Genomic DNA, 24778 nt, shown 5'->3' with positions numbered 1-24778 from the left:
AAAAAAAAAAAACCCCCCAAAAAAAAAAAAAAAAAAAAAAAAAAAAATTTGTAAAAAGAAAACTGGCATTTATTAGCTTTTATTGACCATAAGCAAATTATTCACAGTAATTTTAACTTCAGAATTGCACATGTCCTGAGCACAACTCTGTGGCCATTGCCTTCTAGCAGTATTTTATGTGCACTCATAGATTACAAACTGAAACCAACATCAGCCTATCATTAGATAAAATATACCCTATATCCCAATGTATCATCTGTGGTTTATGTGTTTTCTAGGCCAAGACAGTATCTGTGGAATAAGAAATACCTAGATGTGCTGGGCGTGGTGGCTCATGCCTGTAATCCCAGCACTTTGGGAGGCTGAGGCAGGTGGATCACCTGAGGTCAAGAGTTTGAGACCAGCCTGACCAATATGGTGAAACCCCGTTTCCACTAAAAATACAAAAATTAGCCAGGCATGGTGGCTGGTGCTTGTATTCCCAGCTACTCCAGAGGCTGAGACAGGAGAATTGCTTGAACCTGGGAGGCAGAGGTGGCAGTGAGCCGAGATCGTGCCATTGCACTCCAGTCTGGGTGACACAGCAAGACTCTGTCTCAAAAAAACAAAAAAACAAAACAAAATATAGATGTGTCAGGTGCGGTGGCTCACACCTGTAATCCCAGCACTTTGGGAGGCTGAGGAGGGTGGATCATGAGGTCAGGAGATTGAGATCATCCTGGCTAACTTGGTGAAACCCCGTCTTTACTGAAAATACAAAAAATTAGCTGGGCATGGTGGCGGGCGCCTGTAGTACCAGCTACTTGGGAGGCTGAGGCAGGAGAATGGCATGAACCTGGGAGGCAGAGCTTGCAGTGAGCCGAGATCGCGCCACTGCACTCCAGCCTGGGCGACAGAGCAAGACTCCATCTCAAACAAAACAAAACAAAACAGAACATAGATGTAAATCTTGGCTTCACCACTTTCCCAGCTTGGTAACTTCAGCTAAATGACCTAATCTGAGTGCAGTTTTCTCACATATAAATGTAGGTAATGTCCATTTCATGAGAGACTTGGGAAGACTGTAGAATGCCTAACACAAAATATGCACCCAGTAAATATTGCTACCCTTCAACCCCCAACTATAACAGATAATTAGCTCTATATTGTCGTCAAAAACATTTTTTTTCTAGGTCTGGTTGCTCCACAAGGGCCACTCACTCATCAGCGTGGGGTCCCCAGAACATTCAGAATGCAGTTATAAAATTATAAGCAGTTGAGACACTCAGTACATGCAGTTTACTAACTGACTGACTTAGCTTAGGTTGTGTGCCACTCACCTAAATAGCCTTGAGTCTTTTTCTGTAGTGCAGTGACTGGGCAGTCTTTATGAGCTAACAGTAGCTGTTTCAACTGGGCCACCTCATTGCGTAGTAATGTGACTTCATTCTGAGGAGGGAGGGAAGAAAAGAGTATCAAGAAAATTCATCCTCTACTCTTGCACCCTCAGTGGCTGTTCCCAAAGGAAGGACAGAATATTGCCTCGATTTTCTCCCCTGAATTGGGATAAGACTCCTGATCCAGCAAGGCTTCACAGAGCCCAGGGCCAGTATAGTCATGAATTCAATGACAGGAGTTGCTTACAGTGAAAAGTCAGGATTTATAATAGAAACACTACTTCTATTTAAGATAAATATGATTCTACTGAAATTAATAATACACATGCTCTTTGACTAAGAAAGCCTACTTCTAGGAATCTACGTAACAGAACTGTTTACTCAGGTGCATGCAATGTTCATTGCAACATTGTTCTAGCAAAAAATTGGAGCAGTATCAATATCCATACCTTATAACATCACTACACTACAGAATATACTACTATACAGCTATTAAAAAGAATGAGGTAGATCTCCCATATCCATGGCTAGATCTCCAGGAAACACTGTTAACCTGTTTATGTTAAAACAAGTACACAACCCCTCCAGCCCTACACAAAAACTATAAATAAAAAACATTTAGGAATATGAATCTGTCTGGAAGGTACATACCGAATGTATCTACAGGAAAGAGAATGGGACTAGAAAAGGCAGATTAAAGAGGGACTTTGTTTCTATTCTGTACATTTGTGTGTGTATTTTATAATAGAAATGTATTTATATACTGCTTTTTAAATTTAATATTTTAATAATCAGAAGGAAAAATAACATTCAAGAAAAGGTATGGATTATACATTATAATTATTCTATTTGTGCTTGTAGCACCTTTTTCTTTCTCTCTTTTATTAAGCTGCATTATCTAGGGCAAACACATTTCCCTTTTGGTTTTCATGACCCCAGTCAGATTCTACAGATGATTTAAAAGAGCACCCTGGGGTGCTTAATCTAATTCCTTCGTCCAAATGCGTTTATGGATGACTCTAGTAGGAGATTTGGGGGTAGATGGTGAGTGTCTTCACCAATACCTATGAAAGAGATTTCAACTCTGACTGTTAAGAGATTCTTCCTGGAACAACTTCTAGATCTGTCCTAATTAGAGAATTACCATCTTCTATCAAATTGTACCACTTTTTTCTGATTCCATCCCACTTTCTGGATTTTCAACAATTCCAATAAGCATCCAGGACCCACTCACACTCAGCTGAATGTTCTGAGAAGTGAGTTCTTCAGCCTTCTTCTCTAGGGAGGACACCCACAGCTTTCGCTTTTGGCGGCAGCGGGAGGCTGCAGCCCGGTTGCGCTCCAGAAAGCGCTGCCGTCGCTCATCTGGATCTTCATCTACTGTGCGCCGCCGTCGCCCCCCAGTACTAGGGGTGGGCTGGGCTGGTGAGACCTGGTGCCCAGGAAGGAAGAGAGGTTACTTGATGGGAACATTAATCCTTTCCAAATCACACCTGATGTTAGGTAGAGTAGTAAGATCTGGTAAAAGGATATACCAGCCTCTGGTAACCACGGCAAGTCTCATTACTATGTCCCCAAGCTTCTCTTTTGTAGGAGTCCTCAATTTTGCCTCCTATTTCCTTCCAATCTTCTCAGTCTCATACTTAGACAAATTACAGTTCATTTGGAAATGGATTATTTATAAGACAGACAGACAAATGAAACCACGGTTACTTTTTGTTTCTTAACAATAGGGAATCTTGACTGGCATGGTGGCTCACGCCTGTAATCCCAGCACTTTGGGAGGCCGAAGCGGGCAGATCACCTGAGGTCGGGAATTCGAGACCAGCCTGGCTAACATGGTGAAACCTCATCTCTACTAAAAATACAAAATTAGCCAGGCGTGGTGGCGTATGCCTGTAATCCCAGCTACTTGGGAGGCTGAGGCAGGAGAATTGCTTGAGCCCAGGAGGCAGAGGTTGCAGTGAGCAGAGATCATGCCATTGCACTCCAGCCTGGGCAACAACAGCAAAACTCCGTCTCAAAAAACAAAACAAAACAAAACAAAAAGGGAATCTTATAGGCAGGTAAATCAGAATTGGGGGAGGATATTAGGGGAACTTTTAGGGAGACTGAAATAAAAAAGTTTGAGAATCACTGATTTGGACAAGTGATATGTACAAACAATTACATACTATTACAGGTTTCAGAAATGGAAACAAATGTTCTTATCCATTTCACTACCAGTGACACATGAGTTATTATGGGGAGATATAGATAAGCATATTATTTTTATTTATACTCAGTTATTAATCATCCTGAAGAACAACCCCCCACTTTTGTTTATAAACAAAAAATGTTTAATCCCTTTACAAATTGGTGATATAGGACTGTCTTGTTTTTAAAGTTCAAGCTGAAGTTCCTTGTCACTAAAGCACTTTTCGATGATCCCTTTCTGTTAGTTGGGATGCACTTGGAGAAGAAAGGCCAACTTTATAATAGAAGCCAAAAATTTCTTAAAATGTAGAAAGGTCAACCATCTGTAGAAAAAAGTTCAGCCTTGAACACAGGCTTGAGCTGCAAAGGTCCACTTACATGCAGATTTAAAAAAATAAGTTATACCGACCAGCTGGGCACGGTGGCTCATGCCTGTAATCCCAGCACTTTGGGAGGCCGAGGCAGGTGGATCACTTGAGGTCGGGAGTTTGAGATCAGCCTGACCAACATGGAGAAACCCCATCTCTACTAAAAATACAAAATTAGCCACACGTGGTGGCGCGTGCCTGTAATCCCAGCTACTTGGGAGGCTGAGGCAGGAGAATTGCTTGAACCTGGGAGGTAGAGGCTGCAGTGAGCCGAGATTGAGCCATTGCACTCCAGCCTGGCTAACAAGAGTGAAACTCGGTCTCAAAAAAAAAAAAAAAAAGTTATACCAAGTGTACCTGCTTCTCTGGCCCCCTTTCTAACTTCTCCACCTCTTCTGCCTCTGCCACCCCTGAGACAGCAAGACCAAGCCCTCCTCCTCCTCCTCCTCCTCCTCCTCAATGTGAAGATGATGAGGATGAAGACTTTTATGATACTCCACTTCTATTTTAATGAATAGTAAATATATTGTCTCTTCCTTATGATTTTCTTAATATTTTCTTTTCTCTAGCATCCTTTATTGTAGGAATACAGTAGATAATACATGTAACATACAAAATGTGTGTTAAAACAACTCTATGTTATTGGGATGGCTTCTGGTCAACAGTAGACTATTAGTATAGTTTTTGGGGAGTCAAAAGTTATACATGGCCGGATGCAGTGGCTCATGACTGTAATCCCAATACTTTGGGAGGCCAAGGCGGGTGGATCACCTGAGGTCAGGAGTTCGAGACCAGCCTGGCCAACATGGCAAAACCCCGTCTCTACTAAAAATACAAAAATTATCCAGGTGTGGTGGCAGGCGCCTGTAATCCCAGCTACTCAGGAGGCTGAGACAGGAGAATCGCTTGAACCCGGGAGGGGGAGGTTGCAGTGAGCTGAGATTGCACTACTGCACTCCAGCCTGGGCGACAGAGCAACACTCGGTATCTAAAAAAGTAAAAAATAAAAAAGTTGGGCCGGGTGCCGTGGCTCATGCCTGTAATCCCAGCACTTTGGGAGGCCGAGGCGGGCGGATCACCTGAGGTCAGAAGTTCAAGACCAGCCTGGCCAACATGGTGAAACCCCGTCTCTACTAAAAATACAAAAATTAGCTGGGCATGGTGGCGCATGCCTGTAATTCCAGCTATCTGGAGGCTGAGGCAGGAGACTTGGTTGAACCTGGGAGGTGGAGGTTGCAGTGAGCCGAGATTGCGCTACTGCACTCCAGCCTGGGCAACAGAGCGAGACCTTGTCTCAAAAAATAAAAAACAAAAATAAAAAAAATAAAAAAGTTATATGTGAGGCCAGGCGCAGTGGCTTATGCCTGTAATCCCAGCACTTTGGGAGGCCAGGGTTGGGAGGATCACTGGAACCCAGGAGTTTGAGACCAGTCCGGGCAACATAGTGAGATCCGTTTCTACAAATAAATAAAATTAGCTGGGCATGGTGATGCATTCCTGTCATTCCAGCTTCTTAGGAGGCTGAAGTGGGCGGATCATTTGAGCCCAGAAGGTTGAGGCTGCAAGTGAGCCATGACTGTCCCATTGCACTCCAGCCTGGGCAACAGAGCAAGAACCTGACTCAAAAACAAACAAAAAAAAGATGCTGGGCATGGTGGTTCACGCCTGTAATCCCAACACTTTGGGAGGCCGAGGCAGGTGGTCACTTGAGGCCATGAGTTCAAGACTAGCCTGGCCAACATGGTGAAATCCCACCTCTACTAAAAATATAAAAATCAGCTGGGCATGGTGGTGTGCACCTGTAATCCTGGCTACTTGGGAGGCTGAGGCATGGCTTAGACCAGGATAGAGGTTGCAGTGAGCCAAGATCACACCACTGCACTCCAGCCAGAGTGACAGAGTGAGACTCTGACAAAAAAAAAAAGAATCTTGTACTCTACTCTAGGCCCTACTGAATTATATTCTCCATTAATATAGATAATTAAGAAATGATTTTATTTTTTTGAGATGGGAGTCTTGCTGTGTCACCCAGGCTGGAGTGCAGTGGTATGTGACTGGAGTGCAGTGGTGCAATCTTGGCTCACTGTAACCTCCACCTCCCGGGTTCAAGCAATTCTCCTGCCTCAGTCTCCTGAGTAGCTGGGACTACAGGCGCCTGCCACCACGCCTGGCTAATTTTTTGTATTTTTAGTAGAGATGGGGTTTCACTGTGTTAGCCAGGATGGTCTCGATCTCCTGACCTTGGGATAAACCCGCCTCAGCCTCCCAAAGTGCTGGGATTACAGACGTGAGCCACCCTGCCCGGCCAAGAAATAATTTTTTAAAATTCAGACTAATCTTATCTCTCCCAAAATAAAAAAAATGGAGAAGAAATTTCCAGCTCAATTTAATGAACTGTTTCTCATTGTATAAGAAATTCACAGTAATTCTCCTGAGAATTTCGGCTTCCTCTTTATCTTTAGCTGACTGGAGCACATGTAAAGATTAGTCCTTTATGGCCAGGTGCAGTAGTTCATGCCTGTAATCCCAGCACTTTGGGAGGCCAAGGCGGGTGGATTGCCTGAGCTCAGGGGTTCGAGACCAGCCTGGGCAACACGGTGAAACTCCGTCTCTACTAAAATACAAAAAATTGGCCGGGCACGGTGGCTCACGCCTGTAATCCCAGCACTTTGGGAGGCCAAGGCGGGTGGATCACCTGAGGGTCAGGAGTTTGAGACCAGCCTGGCCAACATGGTGAAACTCCGTCTCTACTGAAAATACAAAAATTAGCCGGGCATGATGGGGGGTGCCTGTAAGCCCAGCTACTCGGGAGGCTGAGGCAGGAAAATCGCTTGAACCAGGGAGGCGGAGGTTGCAGTGAGCCGAGATCGTGCCACTGCACTCTAGCCTGGGTGGCAGAGCGAGACTCCAGCTTAAAAAAAAAAAAAGAAAAGAAAAGAAAAGGAAAGAAAAGAAAAAATTAGTTCTTTAGGAGGATAGGGGAAAGGATTCTATACTGTCACAGGCAATTCAGTAAGTCATGCAGGGAATGGAGGTGAAAGACTAGGCCAAGAGAAACGGGAAGAACGACAAGGAAAGGAATCAGTATTGATTAAAAAGGAAGCTGGGGTTGGGCATGGTGGCTAGGGCCTATAATCGCAGCACTTTGGGAGGCTGAGGTGGGAGGACTGCTTGAGTCCAGGAGTATGAGACTAGCCTGGGCAACATGGCGAGACTCCATCTCTTTTAAAATTATATATATGAAAAAAGAGGAAGCTGGACATGCTTTACCATGTTCAGGACTGGCTTCAGGTACAGTAACTCATGACCAGGCTAGGCAACATAGTGAGACTCTGTCTCTACTATTATTTATTTAGTTATTTATTTAAGACGGAGTTTCACTCTTGTTGCCCAGGCTGGAGTGCAATGGTGCAATCTCGGCTCACTGCAACCTCCGCCTCGCGGGTTCGAGCGATTCTCATGCCTTGGCCTCCTGAGTAGCTGGGATTACAGGCATGCACCACCACGCCTGGCTAATTTTTTTTTGTATTTTTAGTAGAGACAGGTTTCACCATGTTGGTCAGGCTGGTCTTGAACTCCTGACCTCAGGTGATCCACCTGCCTTGGCCTCCCAAAGTGCTGGGATTACAGGTGTGAGCCACTGCGCCCGGCCCTCTACTATTATCTATTATATATATAATACATATATATTTATATATTTTTTTGAGACGGAGTCTCGCCGTGTAGCCCAGGCTGGAGTGCAGTTGTATGATCTTGGCTCACTGCAGCCTCCACCGCCCAGGCTCAAGCGATTCTTCTGCCTCAGCCTCCTGAGTAGCTGGGCTTACAAGCGTGCGCCACCATGCTTGGCTAATTTTTGTATTTTTTTTAGTAGAGATAGGGTTTCACCATGTTGGTCAGTCTGGTCTCGAACTCCTGACCTTGTGATCCGCCCACCTTGGCCTCCCAAAATGCTGGGATTACAGGCGTGAGCCACTGAGCCCGGCCTATTTATAATACAAATTTTAAAAATAAACAAATAAAACTAAAAAGGAAGCTATGTCATTTCCCCAGGAGAGAAGGCAGCACAACTCAGGCAAGGGGGCTACTGCTTTGCCATCTTCAGGACTGGCTTCAGTGGGGTTACAGGAGGGTACACAGGCTTGGCTTCCAACAGGAAAACTCAAAGCTTTTGTTGTTGGCCAAGCTTTACCGTAGCATATGGCCATGAAATGTTTGGACATGTGGCAGTAACTGATGAAACAGGTGGTGACATCAGGAAAAGAGGGGCCAGGCAAAGGGTATAATTCTAGAAACTAATCTCAGGTGCTGTCACCTGTCCAGTGCAGATGATATGAAAACTGAGGACTATTCAGTTTCCAAAGAATCTTGTTAAAACTGAGACCTCCTTGAGAAGAGAAATGGGTAACTAAATGGGACCCCTCTGCCTTTTTTAAGATTTTGGTTTCTCTGTGATAAAAAGGGATTTAATTGGTAATGAGGTGTTTTTTGGTGTCTTTCTTTTTTTTTTTTTTCTTGTTGTTGTTAGTTTGTTTCTTTTGAGACAAAGTCTCACTCTATCACCCAGGCTGGAATGCAGTGGTGTGATCTCAGCTCACTGCAACCTCCACCTCCTAGGTTCAAGCGATTTTCCTGCCTCAGCCTCCTGAGTAGCTGGGATTACAGGTGCACATCACCATGCCCAGCTAAGTTTTTGTATTTTTAGTAGAGACAGGGTTTTGCCATGTTGGCCAGGCTTGTCTTGATCTCCTGACCTCAGGAGATCTGCCTGCCTCGGCCTCCCAAAGTGCTGGGATTACAGGTGTGAGCCACCTCACCCGGCCTATTTTTTATTGAGGTATCTTAATACTGTAACATCACATTTCATTAATATATTGTTATGGTTTTTGTTGTAAAATCTTATCAGGTAAGTTATTAATTACTTTTATTTAAGACTTAATAGATAGGAAAGAGACTAGGGGAGCCTCTTTTGTTTAGTGTGTGGCTTAAAGTAAGGCTCTGTCATATTTTGGAGGATTCTACAGATACACTAAACCATGACTCACATATGGAAAAAATGGGGCCGGGCATGGTGGCTCACGCCTGGAATCCCAGCACTCTGGGAGGCCGAGGTGGGTGGATCACCTCAGGTCAGTTCGAGACCAGCCTGGCCAACATGGTGAAACCCCATCTCTACCAAAAATACAAAAAATTAGCTGGGCATGGTGGCGGGTGCCTGTAATCCTGGCTACTCGGGAGGCTGAGGCAGAAGAATCGCTTGAGCCCGGGAGGCAGAGGTTGCAGGGAGCTGAGACTGCACCACTGCACTCCAGCCTAGGCAACAAGGGCGAAACTCCATCTCAAAAAAAAAAAAAAAAAAAAAAAGCGAGGCCGCTGCTGCAACAGTTCTGCATTACTCAGTCTGTTTGCGTGAAAGTCTAACACAAGGGTGAATAAAGAATGGTGTGTTTTTGCTATTAAATGATGGTCTCAGCTAAAATAAAAATAAATAAATAATAAAAAGAATGGTACATTTTGCTGTAGTCAAACTGCCATCAAGAAGCAAAGTAAGGAGGAAGAAACCCAGAAAGCTGAAGTCCATTCTTCTCTAATTTTCTGCTCCTTGAACAATAGATATGACATAAAGATACATCATAAAGATATGACATAAAGAGTAAGAGCCACTGACCTGTGGCTGGGCAGGGGATGGGGCATCAGGGTGCTGGATGAGGATCTGGCTCTGCTCTGGGCGGGCTGTCACCATGGTGCTGGCAGTACCCACCACCATTCCACAACCACCATTGATTGAGGAGACTTGGTGAGTTAGGGTGGCTTTCAGTCTCTGTGGTCAAAGATAAGAAAAAAATGCTTGTTAAGGATCAGATTCTATCAAGGATGAGAAGAGTGGCCTTAGATTTTATTATTGACCTTATAGATAGCTAAAATTTCCACTCTAGTTCTCCCTTAACAGAGGAATTAAGAGAAAATGACAGGCAGAGAAAATGTGCACCTGGATCCCTAAAATGCCTACTCTGTTCCCTGGCTATCATCCTGGGCACAGTTGGGGGCTGGGGGTTGTTAAAGCAATAGTGTCCAGATGAAAGCTCTCTCCTGAAGCCTGGCCAAATGCTGGTTACGCAGCTATTCACCTCTTGGCCAGCTCCCCTGCCCACTCGCCCACCCTCCATCTGTCACCCTAAAACGGCAAGTGTTCCATTCCAAACAATCTGTGCTGCCTCTTTTCACTGCCATGGTCTATGTACCAGGCTCTAAAGGTGAGGAGAGGAGATGGGAGCTATGAATCAGAGTCTTTTCTTTTCCAGACCCCACAGCAGGGAGTCCTTAGCTTTGCAAGCCCCAGAAGGTTCCTTTGCTTGGCTCACTTAAAAGACCTACACTGATATCACCCACTTCTTTCAGAAAGGCCAACATTGCCCCAGGCTGGGATGTACTCACCATCTTGGCTTCTGATGGAATAGGGTGGCCAGAGGGAGAAATGGAGCCACTGCTGTTAACTGGTGGGCCAGGGATACCAGGAATGTTGGGCACCATGGACACAGGTCTGGCCAGCTGGATCGAGAGAAGGAAAAAAAAACAGAAGGGAACATAATACCATCGGTGGGGCAACAGTTTCCCTAAAATGAAGCGCTTTTGAGATTGGCACATCAGGGCCTGTTGTGTGCAACATGCCCATAGGGCATGCAGGGACAGCCTGGGAAATACCTTTCTCCATGGAGTACCACAGAGTAGGGAATTTAATCCTTCAGTGTTGGGGCAATTTCTGCAGGAAGGGTTGGGGCTGTTATCTTGAGGAAAATGTTGGGCAATTTGGGAGGTGCTATGTGCCAAGTGAAAGCAACTAATCAGTGGGCTGGCAAGATCAATTCCTAGACCAGGAGCCAATTGTCCAGATGAGTCTTTATCTAGTGTTCCATAGTGCTGGATTGGCAGAGGTTAGTGAAGAGTTTAGGCAGGCTGCCATGCTCAACTAATATAGATCAGAGCCCACACTTCCCTGGGGCTCATGTGTGTTTTATGACCATTCAGGTGGAAGGGAAGGATTACCATGTTGGTAGGGTTGGCTGCCCCAACTACAGAGCTCACCGATATAACAGACGGCATCTGTACTGGAGGCCCTGGCAACACAGGCATGGTCTGTCCATTAGCAAGATGCATGACAAGAGGGAGGGAGCCAGTGGGAGACCTAGAGGAGACATGAAGTGAAATGCGCATAACACAGACCTTTTGTCCATGGATCTTCCTCTTATAATTATAGAAGATTTTCCAGTCTTCTCTAGTTAGGGAAGGTATAGGGCAGCATGGTAAAAATCTTGACACCCTCATGAAGGTGAGAAGGTCAGGGAATCCTATTCAACTTACCTTATAGATGGAAAAAAATTGCAAAATCTTTATACTTTGCAAATTAAGCAAACTCAAATAGTAGGAAGCTAATCCTATTAAAAGGTTTAGAACAATTAAACATCCCTACCACTGGCTTGCCTTGGGAAAGGGGGAGTTGGATCAAAGTCGTCATTTTGCAAAGCTGAGTTAGGTCACATGATGGCCAAATCTGAATGTTTCTCTTGTTCCTTTCTATGGCTTGCTCTACCCTGCCTCAAAAAGAAGCTGTCCCTTTTTATTTTTCCTAGTGGGTCCAGAGAACAATAAGCTCTAAGAATCTGAATCCTGACAACAGCCTCTTAACGCATGGGTACTGTGCCAGGAGTGAAGACAAACAGACAAATAAAATTAGAGATGGCAAAGACCAAGAACCCTAACTGGGACTGAGGAGACTTAATGGGTTTCAGTGTTTCATTCAGTAGTACCCCAGTAGACTTCTATAGGGTGTGGTTTCCACGCTGTAATGAACTTCTAATGTTTTAAGAGCTCCTCTTTTTAGATTAAAGAAGTATTAAACCCTTAAATTAAGAAAGTACTACCCCCGGCCGGGTGCGGTGGCTCACGCCTGTAATCCCAGCACTTTGGGAGGCTGAGGCGGGTGGATCACGAGGTCAGGAGATAGAGATCATCCTGGCTAACACGGCGAAACCCCATCTCTACTAAAAATATAAAAAAGTAGCCGGGCGTGGTTGCAGGCGCCTGTGGTCCCAGCTACTCAGGAGGCTGAGGCAGGAGAATGGCCTGAACCCGGGAAGCAGAGCTTGCAGTGAGCCGAGATCACACCACTGCACTCCAGCCTGGGTGACAGAGCGAGACTCCATCTCAAAGAAAAAAAAAAAGTATTACCCCCAAATAAATATTTGCTTGTCTATTAAAAAGGTAAAGAAGATTCTGTTTATGGGGGAAAAATTTATTTTGAGAGATAATCTCAGTGACTTATTTTCCTTGGGTATTGAGAAACAGTCCCAGTTTTATCAAATAGTTTCATGTAATGGAAAGAAATGCAGCCTTCACTACTTCTCCCTGCTATCTGTACTTACCCCACTTGCCTGTTGGATGGTGGAGCCTGTGTGATGACAGAGGTTGGAGAGGGAAGGGTTGGATGAAGTGGATCATAGCCCAAGTGGAGAGGCAGGGAGCCAGGACGTACAATGGTGGGTGTGGGGGTAGAGATCAGAACAGGCTTTGGGGTAACCTCCTGGAGAGAAGAAACCAACAGATCACAAAATGTTTTAAGGTGTGCTTATAGGGAAATATACAGATGGTAAAATCTAGTACAAATTTATTGGAAAGAGCATTAGAGCCACTCATTAAATCATGACCTGATTCCGTCAGGATCAGGGACCCATAACTCACTCATCCATTCAGGAGGAATGGTGTATTAAGATCTCTTGGTCATCTCCCCTTTCAGAGACAATGGCTACATAAATAAGATGACAGTTGGAATATCACTTGAAATCTTTGAAGCAGCACTGTAGTACCATATAAATTCTACAGACTGTTATAATTTTTCACAATCTAGATACTCTCATTCTAAACTTGATGCCAAGTGTCCTCTGAACTTCAATGGGAAAAGGCAGGTATACTGGTAATGAGGCAACCCAACATCTCCAATACACCTCTTAAAAAAGGGCTATGGAAGTTTGGATAATGATCATATTGTAATAAAACAAACTGCTCTCATTGTTAACTTCTTAAGATCTTAGACTGCCTGTGGTCAAATGGCCTTGAGAGCATCCCCAGACATTCTCTAGGACTTTGTTGCTGATGAAAAGGGAGGAGAGAGGTGGAGGAGGTTGCAGTGAGCTGAGATCACGCCACTGCACTCCAGCCTGACGACAGAGCGAGACTGTCTCAAAAAAAAAAAAGGGAGGAGATGGGATGGTTGTAATGTTTATGAGAAGACAGATTTGAGAAGTTATCAAGCCAAATTTGGAGGGAAGTAACAGGAGATATAGATGCTCTATCCATAGTGGATGTTAAAATTAACAACCACTGGCAGAGCAGTAGATTGAAAGGAGGAAGCATGAGGGGGCTTCTGAGGTTCTAATAAAATGTTTTTGATCTAGGTGCTGGTTATACAGGCTATTGACTTCGTGAAAATTCAGTAAGTTATATAATTATAATTTATATACTTTTCCGTACATGTACTATATTTCAATAAATGTCTTAAAAATAGTACTTCATGAAAGTACTTCCTTTAAAAAGAATAATCATCAGACTCCTAGTAGATACTTCCTTTAAATCACTTCTCTCTAGGATGACATTTTTTCGAAACTGTTAGATGTTCAATTTATGAATTATGTGAATTTTTCTTTCTCACTTATTAATTGAAGTATAACATACAGTGATGTGCATTAAAGTCATAACAACAAAATGACTTTTAGGCTGGGTGCGGTGCTCACGTCTGTAATCCCAGCACTTTGGGAGGCTGAAGCAAGAGAATTCCTTGAGCCTGGGAGGCAGACGTTGCAGTGAGCTGAGATTGCACCACTGAACTCCAGCCTGGGCATCAGAGCAAGACTTTGTCTCAAAAGAAAAAAAACAAGATGACTTGTTACAGATGTAAAATCAGGATACAGACCATTTCCAGCACCCCAGAAAGTTCTATGTCCCTTTCCAATCCACACCATTCCTTCACAGAGGGTAAACGCTATCCTGAGTTCTATCATCGTCAAACAGTTTTGCCTCTTCTTGAATTTCTTAAGTATGTACTTTTGTGTATGACTTTTTGTTGTTGTTGGATATGTTTGTGGGATTCACTCACATTGCTGTATAATTATCAGTTCACTTTTTTTTTTTGAGATAGCGTTTCGCTCTGTCGCTCAGGCTGGAGTGCAATGGTGCAATCTTGGCCCACTGAAACCTTGGCCTCCTGTGTTCAAGCGATTCTCCTATCTCAGCCTCCCGAGTAGCTGGGATTATAGGCACACACCACCATACCCAGCTAATTTTTGTATTTTTGGTAGAGATGGGGTTTCATTATGTTGGCCAGGCTGGTCTTGAACTCCTGGCCTCAAGTGATTCCACCGCCTTGGCCTCCCAAAGTGCTGGGATTACAGGAATGAGCCACCACGCCTGACTGATTTTTGGCTATTAAGAATACAATTGCTGGCCAGGCGTGGTGGCTCAATCCTGTAACCCCAGTACTTTGGGAGGCCAAGGCGGGCAGATCATCTGAGGTCAGGAGTTTGAGACCAGCCTGACAAATGTGGTGAAACCCCATCTCTACTAAAAGTACAAAAATTAGCTGGGCATGGTGGCACGCACCTGTAGTCCCAGCCACTTGGGAGGCTGAGGCAGGAGAATCGCTCAAACCTGGGAGGCAGAGGTTGCAGTGAGCCAAGATCACGCCATTACACTCCAGCCTGGGTGACAGAGTGAGACTGTCTCAACAACAACAACAACAACAACAAAAAAAGAATACAATTGCTATGAACATTCTAACATACTTCTTTTGGTAGACATATGCACTAATTTCTCTTCCATATAGACTTATAAGTGGAATTGCTGGGAAGGAGAATAGGTATAATTTATATAAATCTTCTAAATAACATTCCTTTAAATACAATCAGTCCTCCTATAACACATACTTTTTTTTTTTCTTGAGACAGTCTCACTCTGTTGCCCAGGCTGGGGTGCAGTGGAGCAATCACAGCTCACTGCAGCCTCGACCTCCAGGGCTTAAGTGATCCTCCACCTCATCCTCTCAAGTAGAGATGGGGTTTCCCCATGTTGTCCAGGCTAGTCTCGAATTTCTGGGTTCAAGTGATTCTCCCATCTTGGCCTCCTGAGTAGTTAGGACACACTATTTATATAATTAATGAATCAAAACTTTATCAATTAACATTTGAGATGACCCTTGGTAGAGAATTTACCTTCTCCTTCAGTGGTGGGGAACAGGGACTAGAGGCAGGGCTATCAGGTGGGGATGAGTCTACCTCCACTGGCTCTTCTTCTTTTATTTTGATGTCTGGTGTGGAAGGTAGAGACATGTCAAGGGGCCCAGCAGCAGCCTGTTGTGAAAGAAAAATGAACAGAGTTTAACCCTATGATTCCTTTCAGGTTGAATCTATATTTTCCCATTTCCAAGATAAGGGAATGTGCTTCTAAGAAGTTCAGCTCTTGTTCAAAGCACTGAACTGCTTGTCAAATAAATGTGGGCCCCTTATGTTTGTTTTGTTTTGTTTTTTGAGGCGTAGTTTCAATCTTGTTGCCCAGGCTAGAGTGCAATGGTGCGATCTCGTCTCACTGCAACTTCCACCTCCAGAGTTCAAGCAATTCTCCCGCCTCAGCCTCCCGAGTAGCTGGGATTACAGGCATGTGCCACCATGCCCAGCTAATTTTTTATTTTTAATAGAGATGGGGTTTCTCCATGTTGGTCAGGCTGATCTCGAACTCCCGACCTCAGGTGATCCGCCTGCCTCAGCCTCCCAAAGTGTTGGGATTACAGGCGTGAGCACTGTGTCGGGCCAAGAAATACGGACGCCTTATGTTTTATGTACAATTCTGGCCAAATTATTTTGTCTGTAATTCTCAGGGCTTCTGTTTCCCCAACTATAAGATGAAGATAATACCTGCTTCACCAATGGTAAACAAATATTTATAAAGACCTGAAAAAAAAGATGCCATTTAAATCCATGCAAATATTATGATAATATTTTTCAGGAAATCAAAATAATTCCTGAATCTGCTGGCCACTGGAGAGCTGTGAACACTTTTTCTGCCAACGAGGATGACTAGATTACCCAATTACCAAAAGCAAACAAAGACAAACTGGCTATTCAAGTACTGCAAACCAGATAGGAAAGGTATTTTCTGGGGAACTCACCATGCTTGATGGTGATCTCACCCCAAAATCTAGTGCTGGATGTATCAGGCAGACAAGGGGTTTGGGGTAACAAAGAAAAGAAAGGCTGATCATCTGATTGGTGAAATAAATGAGAACTTGGTCTTAGGAGCAAGACTGGAGAAAACCAGAAAGGAAAGAAAGCACTTTCCTGGTAGTGATGCAATCACCTTACAGAACTGTGGAGCTGTAAACGGCCTTGTAGGGAACAATAAACCATCTGAGATAATGGCCTTGACACTGCACCAGGACTGGAGGGTTGGCATTGCAGTTCAGTTTCATAACAAAGTGGATCCTTTGTTCTATCTATCCCGTATCCCAGGCTTCTTGGTGAAGCAACTGCTTGTTTCAAGATCCTCCCTTGCTACCTTAACCCTTCTTGATAGCTAGCTGAGTAAATTAAAGATAATGCGGTATCTACTACATTAGAGAAAGTAGTAAGTAGTAGTGGTTCATTTTCCCCAATCTGAAGAGGGTGAGCAACAGCAAAGGTAGCTTCATTTCTGCCTCATTTTTTCTACATTGCTAAGACGTCAGGTCCAATTTAGCTAATTCTGAGATCTCTTAAGTCAGAGATTAGTGGGAAGGAGAAGGCTGTAAGTAAATACAACCATAGATTTGAAATCCTCTAGGGCATCTCCTAGCAAAGCTGTAGTTCAGCAAAGTTCCATGCTCATTAAACACTTCTGGAGACTCTTCCACTGAGCCTGTACTTCTCATTAAGGGGAAGTAAGGACCACTCCTGTACAGGCAGGAGGAAACACCAAGGAATGCACAGTGAGGAAAGGGCTGACTAACTATGAACTAGTCTCCCGGAAGTGTCAACTGAGCTAAAATGGCAATGAAAAAGACTTGAAGCTTTTTATGGGAGGCTAATTTTCTTGAATTTGCCTATAATAAATTGGGTATAAAATCCCTCATAGGCCAAGTGTGATGGCTCATGCCTGTAATCTCAACACTTTGGGAGGCCAAGGTGGGAGGATCACCTGAAGCCAGAAATTCTAGACCAGCCTATGCAACATAGCAAAACCCTTTCTTGGCCAGGTGTGGTAGCTCATGCCTGTAATCTCAGCACTTTGGGAGTTCGAGGTGGGAGGATTGCTTGAGCCCAGGAGTTTGAGACCAGCCTGGGCAACATAGTGAAACTCTGTCTCTATGAAAAAATATTAGTCAGGCATGGTGGTACGTGCCTGTAGTCCCAGCTACTTGGGAGGCTGAGGTGGGAGAACTGGTTAAGCTCAGGAGGTGGAGGCTGCAGTGAGCCAAGATTCTACCAATGCACTCTAGCCTGGGAGACGGAGCAAGACCCTGTCAATGAATGAATGAATGAATGAATGAATGAATGAATGAATGAAAGAAAAAAATGACAAGACTGTGGCTAGTTCTGCTATTTGAAAGTAGAACTACAAGACCAGGTGTGGTGGCTCACGCTTGTTATCTCAGCATTTTGGGAAGCTGAGGCTAGTGGATCTCTTGAGCCCTGGAGTTCAAGACCAGTGTGGGCAACATGGCAAAACCCTATCTCTAAAAATAAATACAAAAATTAGCTGGGTGTGGTGGTGAGTGCCTGTAGTCCTAGTTCCTCCAGGGACTGAGGCGGGAGGATCACTTGAGCCTGGGAGTTTGAGGTTGCAAGCACCACTGCACTCTAGCCTGGGCAGTAGAGTGAGGCTGTGTCTCAAAAAAAAAAAAAAAAAAAAAGAGGCTGGGCACAGGGGCTCATGCTTGTAATCCCAGCACTTTGGGAGGCTGAGGTGGGTGGATCATGAGGTCAAGAGTTTGAGACCAGCCAGGCCAACATGGTGAAACCCTGTCTCTACTAAAAATACAAAAATTAGCCAGGCATGGTGGCATGGACCTGTAGTCCCAGCTACTTGGGAGGCTGAGGCAGGATAATCACTTGAACTCAGGAGGCGGAGGTTGCAGTGAGCCATCATGATTGCACCACTGCACTCCACCTGGATGACAGAGCGAGACTCCGTCTCAAAAAAAAAAAAAAAAAGGAAAAAAAGTAGAACTACAAATATGTGCTACTGAGTTTTCCTGCTTTTATTAATTTATTTAAAGACACGGTCTGGGCCAGGCGCAGTGGCTCACGCCTGTAATCCCAGCACTTTGGGAGGCTGAGGTGGACAGATTGCTTGAGCTCAGGAGTTTGAGACCAGCCTGGGCAACATGGCAAAACCCCATCTCTACTAAAAATATTAAAAAATTAGCTAGGCGTAGTGGCATGCACCTGTAATCCCAGGTACTCGGGAGGCTGAGGCAGGAGAATTGCTTGAACCTGGGAGGTGGAGGTTGCAGTGAGCCGAGATTGCACTACTGCACTCTAGCCAGGGTGACAGAGGGAGACTCTGTCTCAAAATAAATAAATAAATAAATAAATAAATAATAATCATAATAAAATAAAATAAATAAAGACAGGGTGTTGTTCCACTGCCCAGGCTGGAGTGCAGTGGTTCAATCATGGCTAACTGCAGCCTTGACCTCCTAGGGTCAGCCTCCTAAGTAGCCAGGATCATAGGTGTGTGCTACCACACTCAGCTGATTTTTAAATTTTTTGTAGAGATAGGTCTCACCATGCTGCCCAGGCTGGTCTCGAACTCCTGAGTTCCAGCGATCCTCCTGTTGTGGCCTCCCTAAGCACTGGGATTACAGGTGTGAACCACCATGCCTCACGCAGCCCTCTTTCTGTTAGTTTGAGGGAGAGACCATAAAAAGAAACTCATAGAAATCTATGGAACTTGGAAATAACTCCAGTGATAAAGACACTATCTTGCTTTCTTACCACTTAAACTGGATGGAAAAGTCATGTATAACTATCTTGATTTACCTGCTATGCCCTCTTAGAAGGAAAGCACTCCCATGGAAATTTTTTCTTAAATATAGGGAAAAATAGAAGTAGTTCCAGCTATTCTATATTCTGATAGGATCCCATGCCTCACTATACCATGCAATTGTGAGGTTAATGTGTTTATACATATGTTTTGGGATAGAGATGTTGGAATCTTTTATGATTCCAGAAAATCAGGAACACAGACTTGATTTTAAAAATAGTGACCAATAACCTAGAATTCTAATTCTAAAGTAAAATTTGATCTTTGCATTTTTCTTTTTCCCCCAAGCCCCTTATTCCACGGGAACTATCTTCCTTTGACTCTGCTTCTTCAAGTATTTCGTCTGGTCTTCCAAACTAAGGAATTCTCTAGGGATCTGAACTATATAAAGGCTAAAATCAGAGAATCATAGCGCCTCAGGATTAGAAGGGATTCCAGCATTTTAATCCCCTCTACAATATCTCTACCAAGTGGTCTACATATAATTGAACATATTTTGTGACAGCTTCCACCCAGTGGTCCTACTTCTACCTTTGGGCCACATGGAATACATGTAATCCCTCTTTTAATGAATACTCTTGATTGCAATTTGTTCACACTAAATCTCTTTTCCAACCAAAATTTCCTCAATTTCTTTCTTTTTTTTGAGACAAAGTCTCACTCTGTCGCCCAGGCTGGAATGCAGTGGCACGATCTCAGCTCACTGCAACCTCTGCCTCCCGGGTTCAAGCGATTCTCCTGTCTCAGCCTCCTGAGTAGTTGGGATTATAGGTGTGCGCCGCCATGCCTGGCTAAGTTTTGTATTTTTAGTAGAGACGGGGTTTCACCATGTTGGTCAGGCTGGTCTTGTGATCTGCTTGCCTTGGCCTCCCAAAGTGCTGGGATTACGGGTGTGAGCCACTGCGCCTGGCCCGTTTTTGTTTTATTTTTTAAGAGATAGGGTCTCCAGGTCAGGCGTGGTGGCTCATGCCTGTAATCCCAGCCCTTTGGGAGGCCGAGGCGGGTAGATCACGAGGTCAGGAGATTGAGACCGTCCTGGTTAACATGGTGAAACCCCGTCTCTACTAAAAATACAAAAAAATTAGCCAGGTGTGGTGGTGGGTGCCTGTAGTCCCAGCTACTCGGAAGGCTGAGGCAGGAAAATGGCGTGAACCTGGGAGGCGGAGCTTGCAGTGAGCTGAGATCGTGCCACTGCACTCCAGCCTGGGCGACAGAGCGAGACTCTGTCTCAGGAAAAAAAAAAAAAAAAAAAGAGCGAGATAGGGTCTCACTCTGTCACCCAGGCTGGAGCACAGTGGTGCAATCATAGCTCACTACAGCCTTGAACTCCTGGGTTCAAGCAATCTTCCTGCTTCAGCCTCCCGAGTAGCTAGGACTACAGGCATGCACCACCATGCCTGATTAATCTTTAAAACTGTTTTTGTAAACATGGAGGTCCTGTTATTGCCAAGGCTGGTCTTGAACTCCTGTAATCTTCCCACCTTGGCCTCCCAAAGTGCTGGGATTACAAGTATGAGCCAACGTGCTTGGCCACTTGATTTCTTTAAAAGTTCCTGAAGTGACATAGTTTATAGTTCTTTCAGCGTCCTGGTTGATCTCCTTTGAAAGACAGTAGGAACATCCTTCTTTATCTTTAATGCTTTGAATAATAGTAGAAAGCTACTTAAAGGCAAAAACCACATATATTGAAACAAAGAAGGGTGGAAATTTGATAAATGTTTATTGACTTGCTGATTCAAAAACACAGTGCAGTTGAGAAGTCTGATCAGCTCAGAAAAGAGTGGGATTTGGCAACAAATATGTTATCCAACAAAATCTGAGTAATTTATCACCTTTTAACGTCTTCAACATATTTATAATATAAATATTTTTTAAAAAACAGATTATTAAACTAATACTCCCCTGGAAGAACAAGAGGACTAATTTTCGGTGACGACAGACTTGTGCTGATCCATCATCTGGAACTCCTAAAGACCTGAATGGCTGACTGGGATTAGTAACTACTATCTGGTTTTACTGGTTTTACTCTACTAAGCCCATGATTTTGTGTTTTAACCAATTAAGAAAATTATCCCAAAGCACAATGAAAATAGCCTAGGTCTGAATATCACCAGTTTTTTGGCAACAGTCCTGCTTCTTGCCTTTTTCTCATCCTCATCTGCAGCTTTCTTGAATTCATGTTCAAAGGAGCTAGCTAGTTCATTGAAGAGTCCCACCTCCTCACAGTTCTTCAGGAATCTAGTTGGAGTAGGAGTTTGATCTGTAGACATGAAAGAAAAGGAAACTGTTTTAGTTTTGATCTGAAATTAAAACTTGATATTAAATAGTATATAGAAAATGCATTTGTACTTTTTGATTTGGAGAGAGAGTCTTTGTGTTAGGGCAAATTTGCTTTAATGGAGCTCTAGTAGGCGAGCTCTGGTGGTAGGCCACCAGAGGGTGTCTGTGTTGTGTTGCCTCAAAGCCAGCAGGGGGAAGACTGAACAGTATTTTGTTGTGTGACTATCCACGTACCCGCTTTTCTCTCAGTACTAGTTTTACCTCGTTTACTTCCAACCAAACCAAACCACCCACACAGGTGACACAGTTTTGTGAAACCTCTAGATTTGAAAACCAAGTATAGTTAAGCAATATTTTCTTTTGTAAACTTACTCCCCACTAGGTCTGAAGTGAGCAGAAAAAGCAGATGGATGTTAAAATCTGATGAGAAGAAACTGAGGATCAGATGGTTGAGTTTGCTGACTAAAGCTACCGAGTAAGAAATAGTGCCTTGTCTTTCAGTGGTCACTGAGGTAATAATGTTCTGTTACCTTCTGAAGGATTCCAGGCAAATCTAGGGGCTGAGGAGTAAGACAGGAAGATCATGAGCTGGAAAAGGAAACTGTAAACAATAGACCTATATTTCACAGAGACCTAGGCCCAGAGCAAGTTCCTGAAACCAGGGTATTCGGATTTAGATTTGCCAGCCAAAATATGCCCACAGGGGCTGCATGAATCTCTCCTCAACACAGTGCCTCTGCCCTTCTGAAGAGAAAGGCTCTTGGTAACCCATGGGAACTTTTTAAGCAACTTGAATTTTACATTTGAGCTTCTCCCTCCCAATCCTGCTTTTTTAGACCTGAATCTTGTTCACAGATCCTAACTCTATTACGATGGCTTTCCTTGGCATGCTACTTCAGGGATTCATCTCATACCACTAGAATGAATGACAGAAATATAGAACAATGTTTAAATGATATTTTAAGGAGTGAGACCTGGGGTTAACATCACCCCTTCTTGGCCAGGCGCAGTGGCCCATGCCTGTAATTCCAGCACTTTGGGAGGCTGAGACGGGTGTATCACTTGAGGTCAGAAGTTTGAGACCAGCCTGGCCAACATGGTGAAACTCCATCTCTACAAAAAAATACAAAAATTAGGTGGTCATAGTGGCAGGCGCCTGTAGTCCCAGCTACTCAGGAGGCTGAGGCAGGAGAATCTCTTGAACCCAGGAGGTGGAGGTTGCAGTGAGCCAAGATCACTGCCACTGCACTCCAGCCTGGGTGACAGAGTGAGACTCTGTCTCAAAAAAACAAACAAAAAAACCCCAAAACACCCCTTCTAGCCTGATCAATTGAAAATAGTCCAGTGGGATTTTCCATGGAAACAGCACAATTTTTATAAAAAAAATTTAAACAAAACCTCTTCTGAAACAGAGTGTTTGGAAAAGTTACCACTACTTCTCAAAATAGTTTTAAAAGGTTCTCTGGCAGCTTTGGTTGGCTAACGATAAAGCCACTTTCCCTCCATCCCTGGGTGAGTAGAAGTAGTATCATCCTTTATGCTTAGAGAATACTTTAGTAAGGGCATACCCAAAATCACAACTCAAGTGGAACAGGAGGGGGCAGCTAAGGGCATGGCTATGGCAGAGGAGGGACTTTCAGACCTTTGATATGAGGTTCAAACAAACTTCTCCTGCACCCTGCTGTTCAGGCTCATTTCTGGTTTTTTAAAGGCTCTCCTGTGTTAAACCTAATTCCTCACTTTGCAGGTGGCCTCTAACTTTCAAATGGCTCTGGTTTGTGAACAAACAGACTGAAAATATATCAGAGAACCCTGAACCTGCTCTAAGGAATCCTAAAAAAACAGTAAGTTTTCGTTTTGTTTTGTTTTGACACAGTTTCCCTCTTGTTGCCCAGGCTGGAGTGCAATGGCGCAATCTCAGCTCACTGCAACCTCCGCCTCACCATAACCTCTGCCTCCCAAGTTCAAGGGATTCTCCTGCCTCAGCCTCCCAAATAGCTGGGATTACAGGCACGTGCCACTATGCCCAGCTAATTTTGTATTTTTAATAGAGACGGGGTTTCTCCATGTTGGTCAGGCTGGTCTCGAACTCCCAACCTCAGGTGTTCCGCTCTCCTCGGCCTCCCAAAGTGCTGGGATTACAGGCGTGAGCCACTGCGCCTAGCCAAAAAAATCAGTAAGTTTTTACCGAATACTTTCTATATGTTTTGGTGCTACATGCATATACTTGTGCATATGTTTGGCGGAGGGGAGGGATAGGAATATAGGAGTACTGCCCAGATTTAAGACATGGCTCTTAGGCTGGGGAAGTGGCTAAGGCCTGTAATCCTGGCACTTTGGAAGGCCAAGGCGGGTGGATCCCCCCTTGAGCTCAGGAGTTCAAGATCAGCCTGGGCAACATAGTGAAACTCCATCTCTTCAAAAAATACAAAAATTGGCTGGGTGCAGTGGCTCACGCCTGTAATCCCCACACTATGGGAGGCCGAGGCGAGTGGATCACCTGAGGTCGGGAGTTCGAGACCAGCCTGACCAATATGGAGAAACTCTGTCTCTACTAAAAATACAAAATTAGCCAGGCATGATGGCGCATGCCTGTAATCCCAGCTACTTCGGAGGCTGAGGCAGGAGAATTGCTTGAACCTGGGAGGCAGAGGTTGCAGTGAGCTGAGATTGCACCATTGCACTCTAGCCTGGGCAACAAGAATGAAACTCCATCTCAAAAAAATAAACAAAAAACAACCAACAAAAATTAACCGGTGTGGTGGTACATGCCTGTGATCCTAGTTTTTTCAGAGATTGGCTTAAGCCTGGGAGGCAGACGTTGCAGTGAGCCAAGATTGCGCCACTGCAGTCCACCCTAGTGACAGAGCCAGAACCTGTCTCAAAAAAAAAAAAAAAAAAAACATGGCTTTTGGCTGTTAAAAATTAAGATGATGTTTCCTTTTCTTTCTTTCTTTTTTTTTTTTTGAGACAGAGTCTTGCTTTATCACCCAGGCTGGAGTGCAGTGGTGTGATCTTGGCTCACTGCAACCTCCACCTCCCAGGTTCACATGATTCTCCTGCCTCAGCCTCCCAAGTAGCTGGGATTACAGGTGCATGCCACCATGCCCGGCTAATTTTTTGTATTTTTAGTAGAGACAGGGTTTCACAATGTTGGCCAGGCTAGTCTCAAACTCCTGACCTCAAGTGATCCACCTGCTTCAGCCTCCCAAAGTGCTGGGATTACAGGCATGAGCCACCGCACTCGGCCTCTTTTTCTTTTTTTTTCTTTTTTTGAGACAAGATCTCACTTTGCCACCCAGGCTGGAGAGCAGTGGCACGATCTCGGCTCACTGCAGCCTCTGCCTCCCAGGCTCAAGTGATCCTCCCACCTCAGCCTCCCGAGTAGCTGGGACTACAGGTGTGCGCCATCATGCCTAACTAATTTTTGTATTTATTTTGTAGAGCTGGGGTTTCTTTATGTTGCCCAGGCTGGTTTTTTTTTTTTTTTTT

At 44.3% G+C, this 24778-nt stretch overlaps 1 protein-coding gene and 1 long non-coding RNA gene across 11 annotated transcripts in view; one reads left to right on the top strand and one right to left on the bottom strand.

Annotated features, from left to right (window-relative positions):
- The window catches only part of LOC116480991 (cyclic AMP-dependent transcription factor ATF-7), a 117734-nt gene that overhangs the window by 16068 nt on the left and 76888 nt on the right, over positions 1 to 24778 (bottom strand). For 8 of the 10 annotated variants that reach the window (XR_009209260.1, XM_032173537.2, XM_032173540.2 and 5 more), the window contains 8 exons: positions 21148 to 21266; positions 15199 to 15336; positions 12361 to 12518; positions 11024 to 11123; positions 10376 to 10489; positions 9609 to 9761; positions 2611 to 2808; positions 1320 to 1428 (listed from right to left, as the gene is read on the bottom strand). Coding sequence is in view for 9 of the 10 variants with exons in the window: in XM_032173537.2 (XP_032029428.1) it covers positions 1320 to 1428; positions 2611 to 2808; positions 9609 to 9761; positions 10376 to 10489; positions 11024 to 11123; positions 12361 to 12518; positions 15199 to 15336; positions 21148 to 21266 (1089 nt within the window). In the remaining variant the exon portion in view is untranslated. Of the gene's footprint in view, positions 1 to 1319; positions 1429 to 2610; positions 2809 to 9608; positions 9762 to 10375; positions 10490 to 11023; positions 11124 to 12360; positions 12519 to 15198; positions 15337 to 20262; positions 21267 to 24778 lie in introns of those variants that run through there. The other 2 variants (XM_058426250.1, XM_032173545.2) reach the window with 2 other exon arrangements.
- The window catches only part of LOC131380946 (uncharacterized), a 52239-nt gene continuing 37092 nt past the window's right edge, over positions 9632 to 24778 (top strand). The window contains exons 1-2 of the long non-coding RNA XR_009209261.1: positions 9632 to 9737; positions 13390 to 13427. This is a non-coding gene — a long non-coding RNA (uncharacterized LOC131380946). The remainder of the gene's footprint in view (positions 9738 to 13389; positions 13428 to 24778) is intronic.

This window comes from Hylobates moloch, unplaced genomic scaffold (assembly GCF_009828535.3).
Source record: "Hylobates moloch isolate HMO894 unplaced genomic scaffold, HMol_V3 SCAFFOLD_13, whole genome shotgun sequence".
In the NCBI taxonomy this organism is placed as follows: domain Eukaryota; kingdom Metazoa; phylum Chordata; class Mammalia; order Primates; family Hylobatidae; genus Hylobates; species Hylobates moloch.
This window is presented reverse-complemented; position numbering and strand designations above follow the sequence as displayed.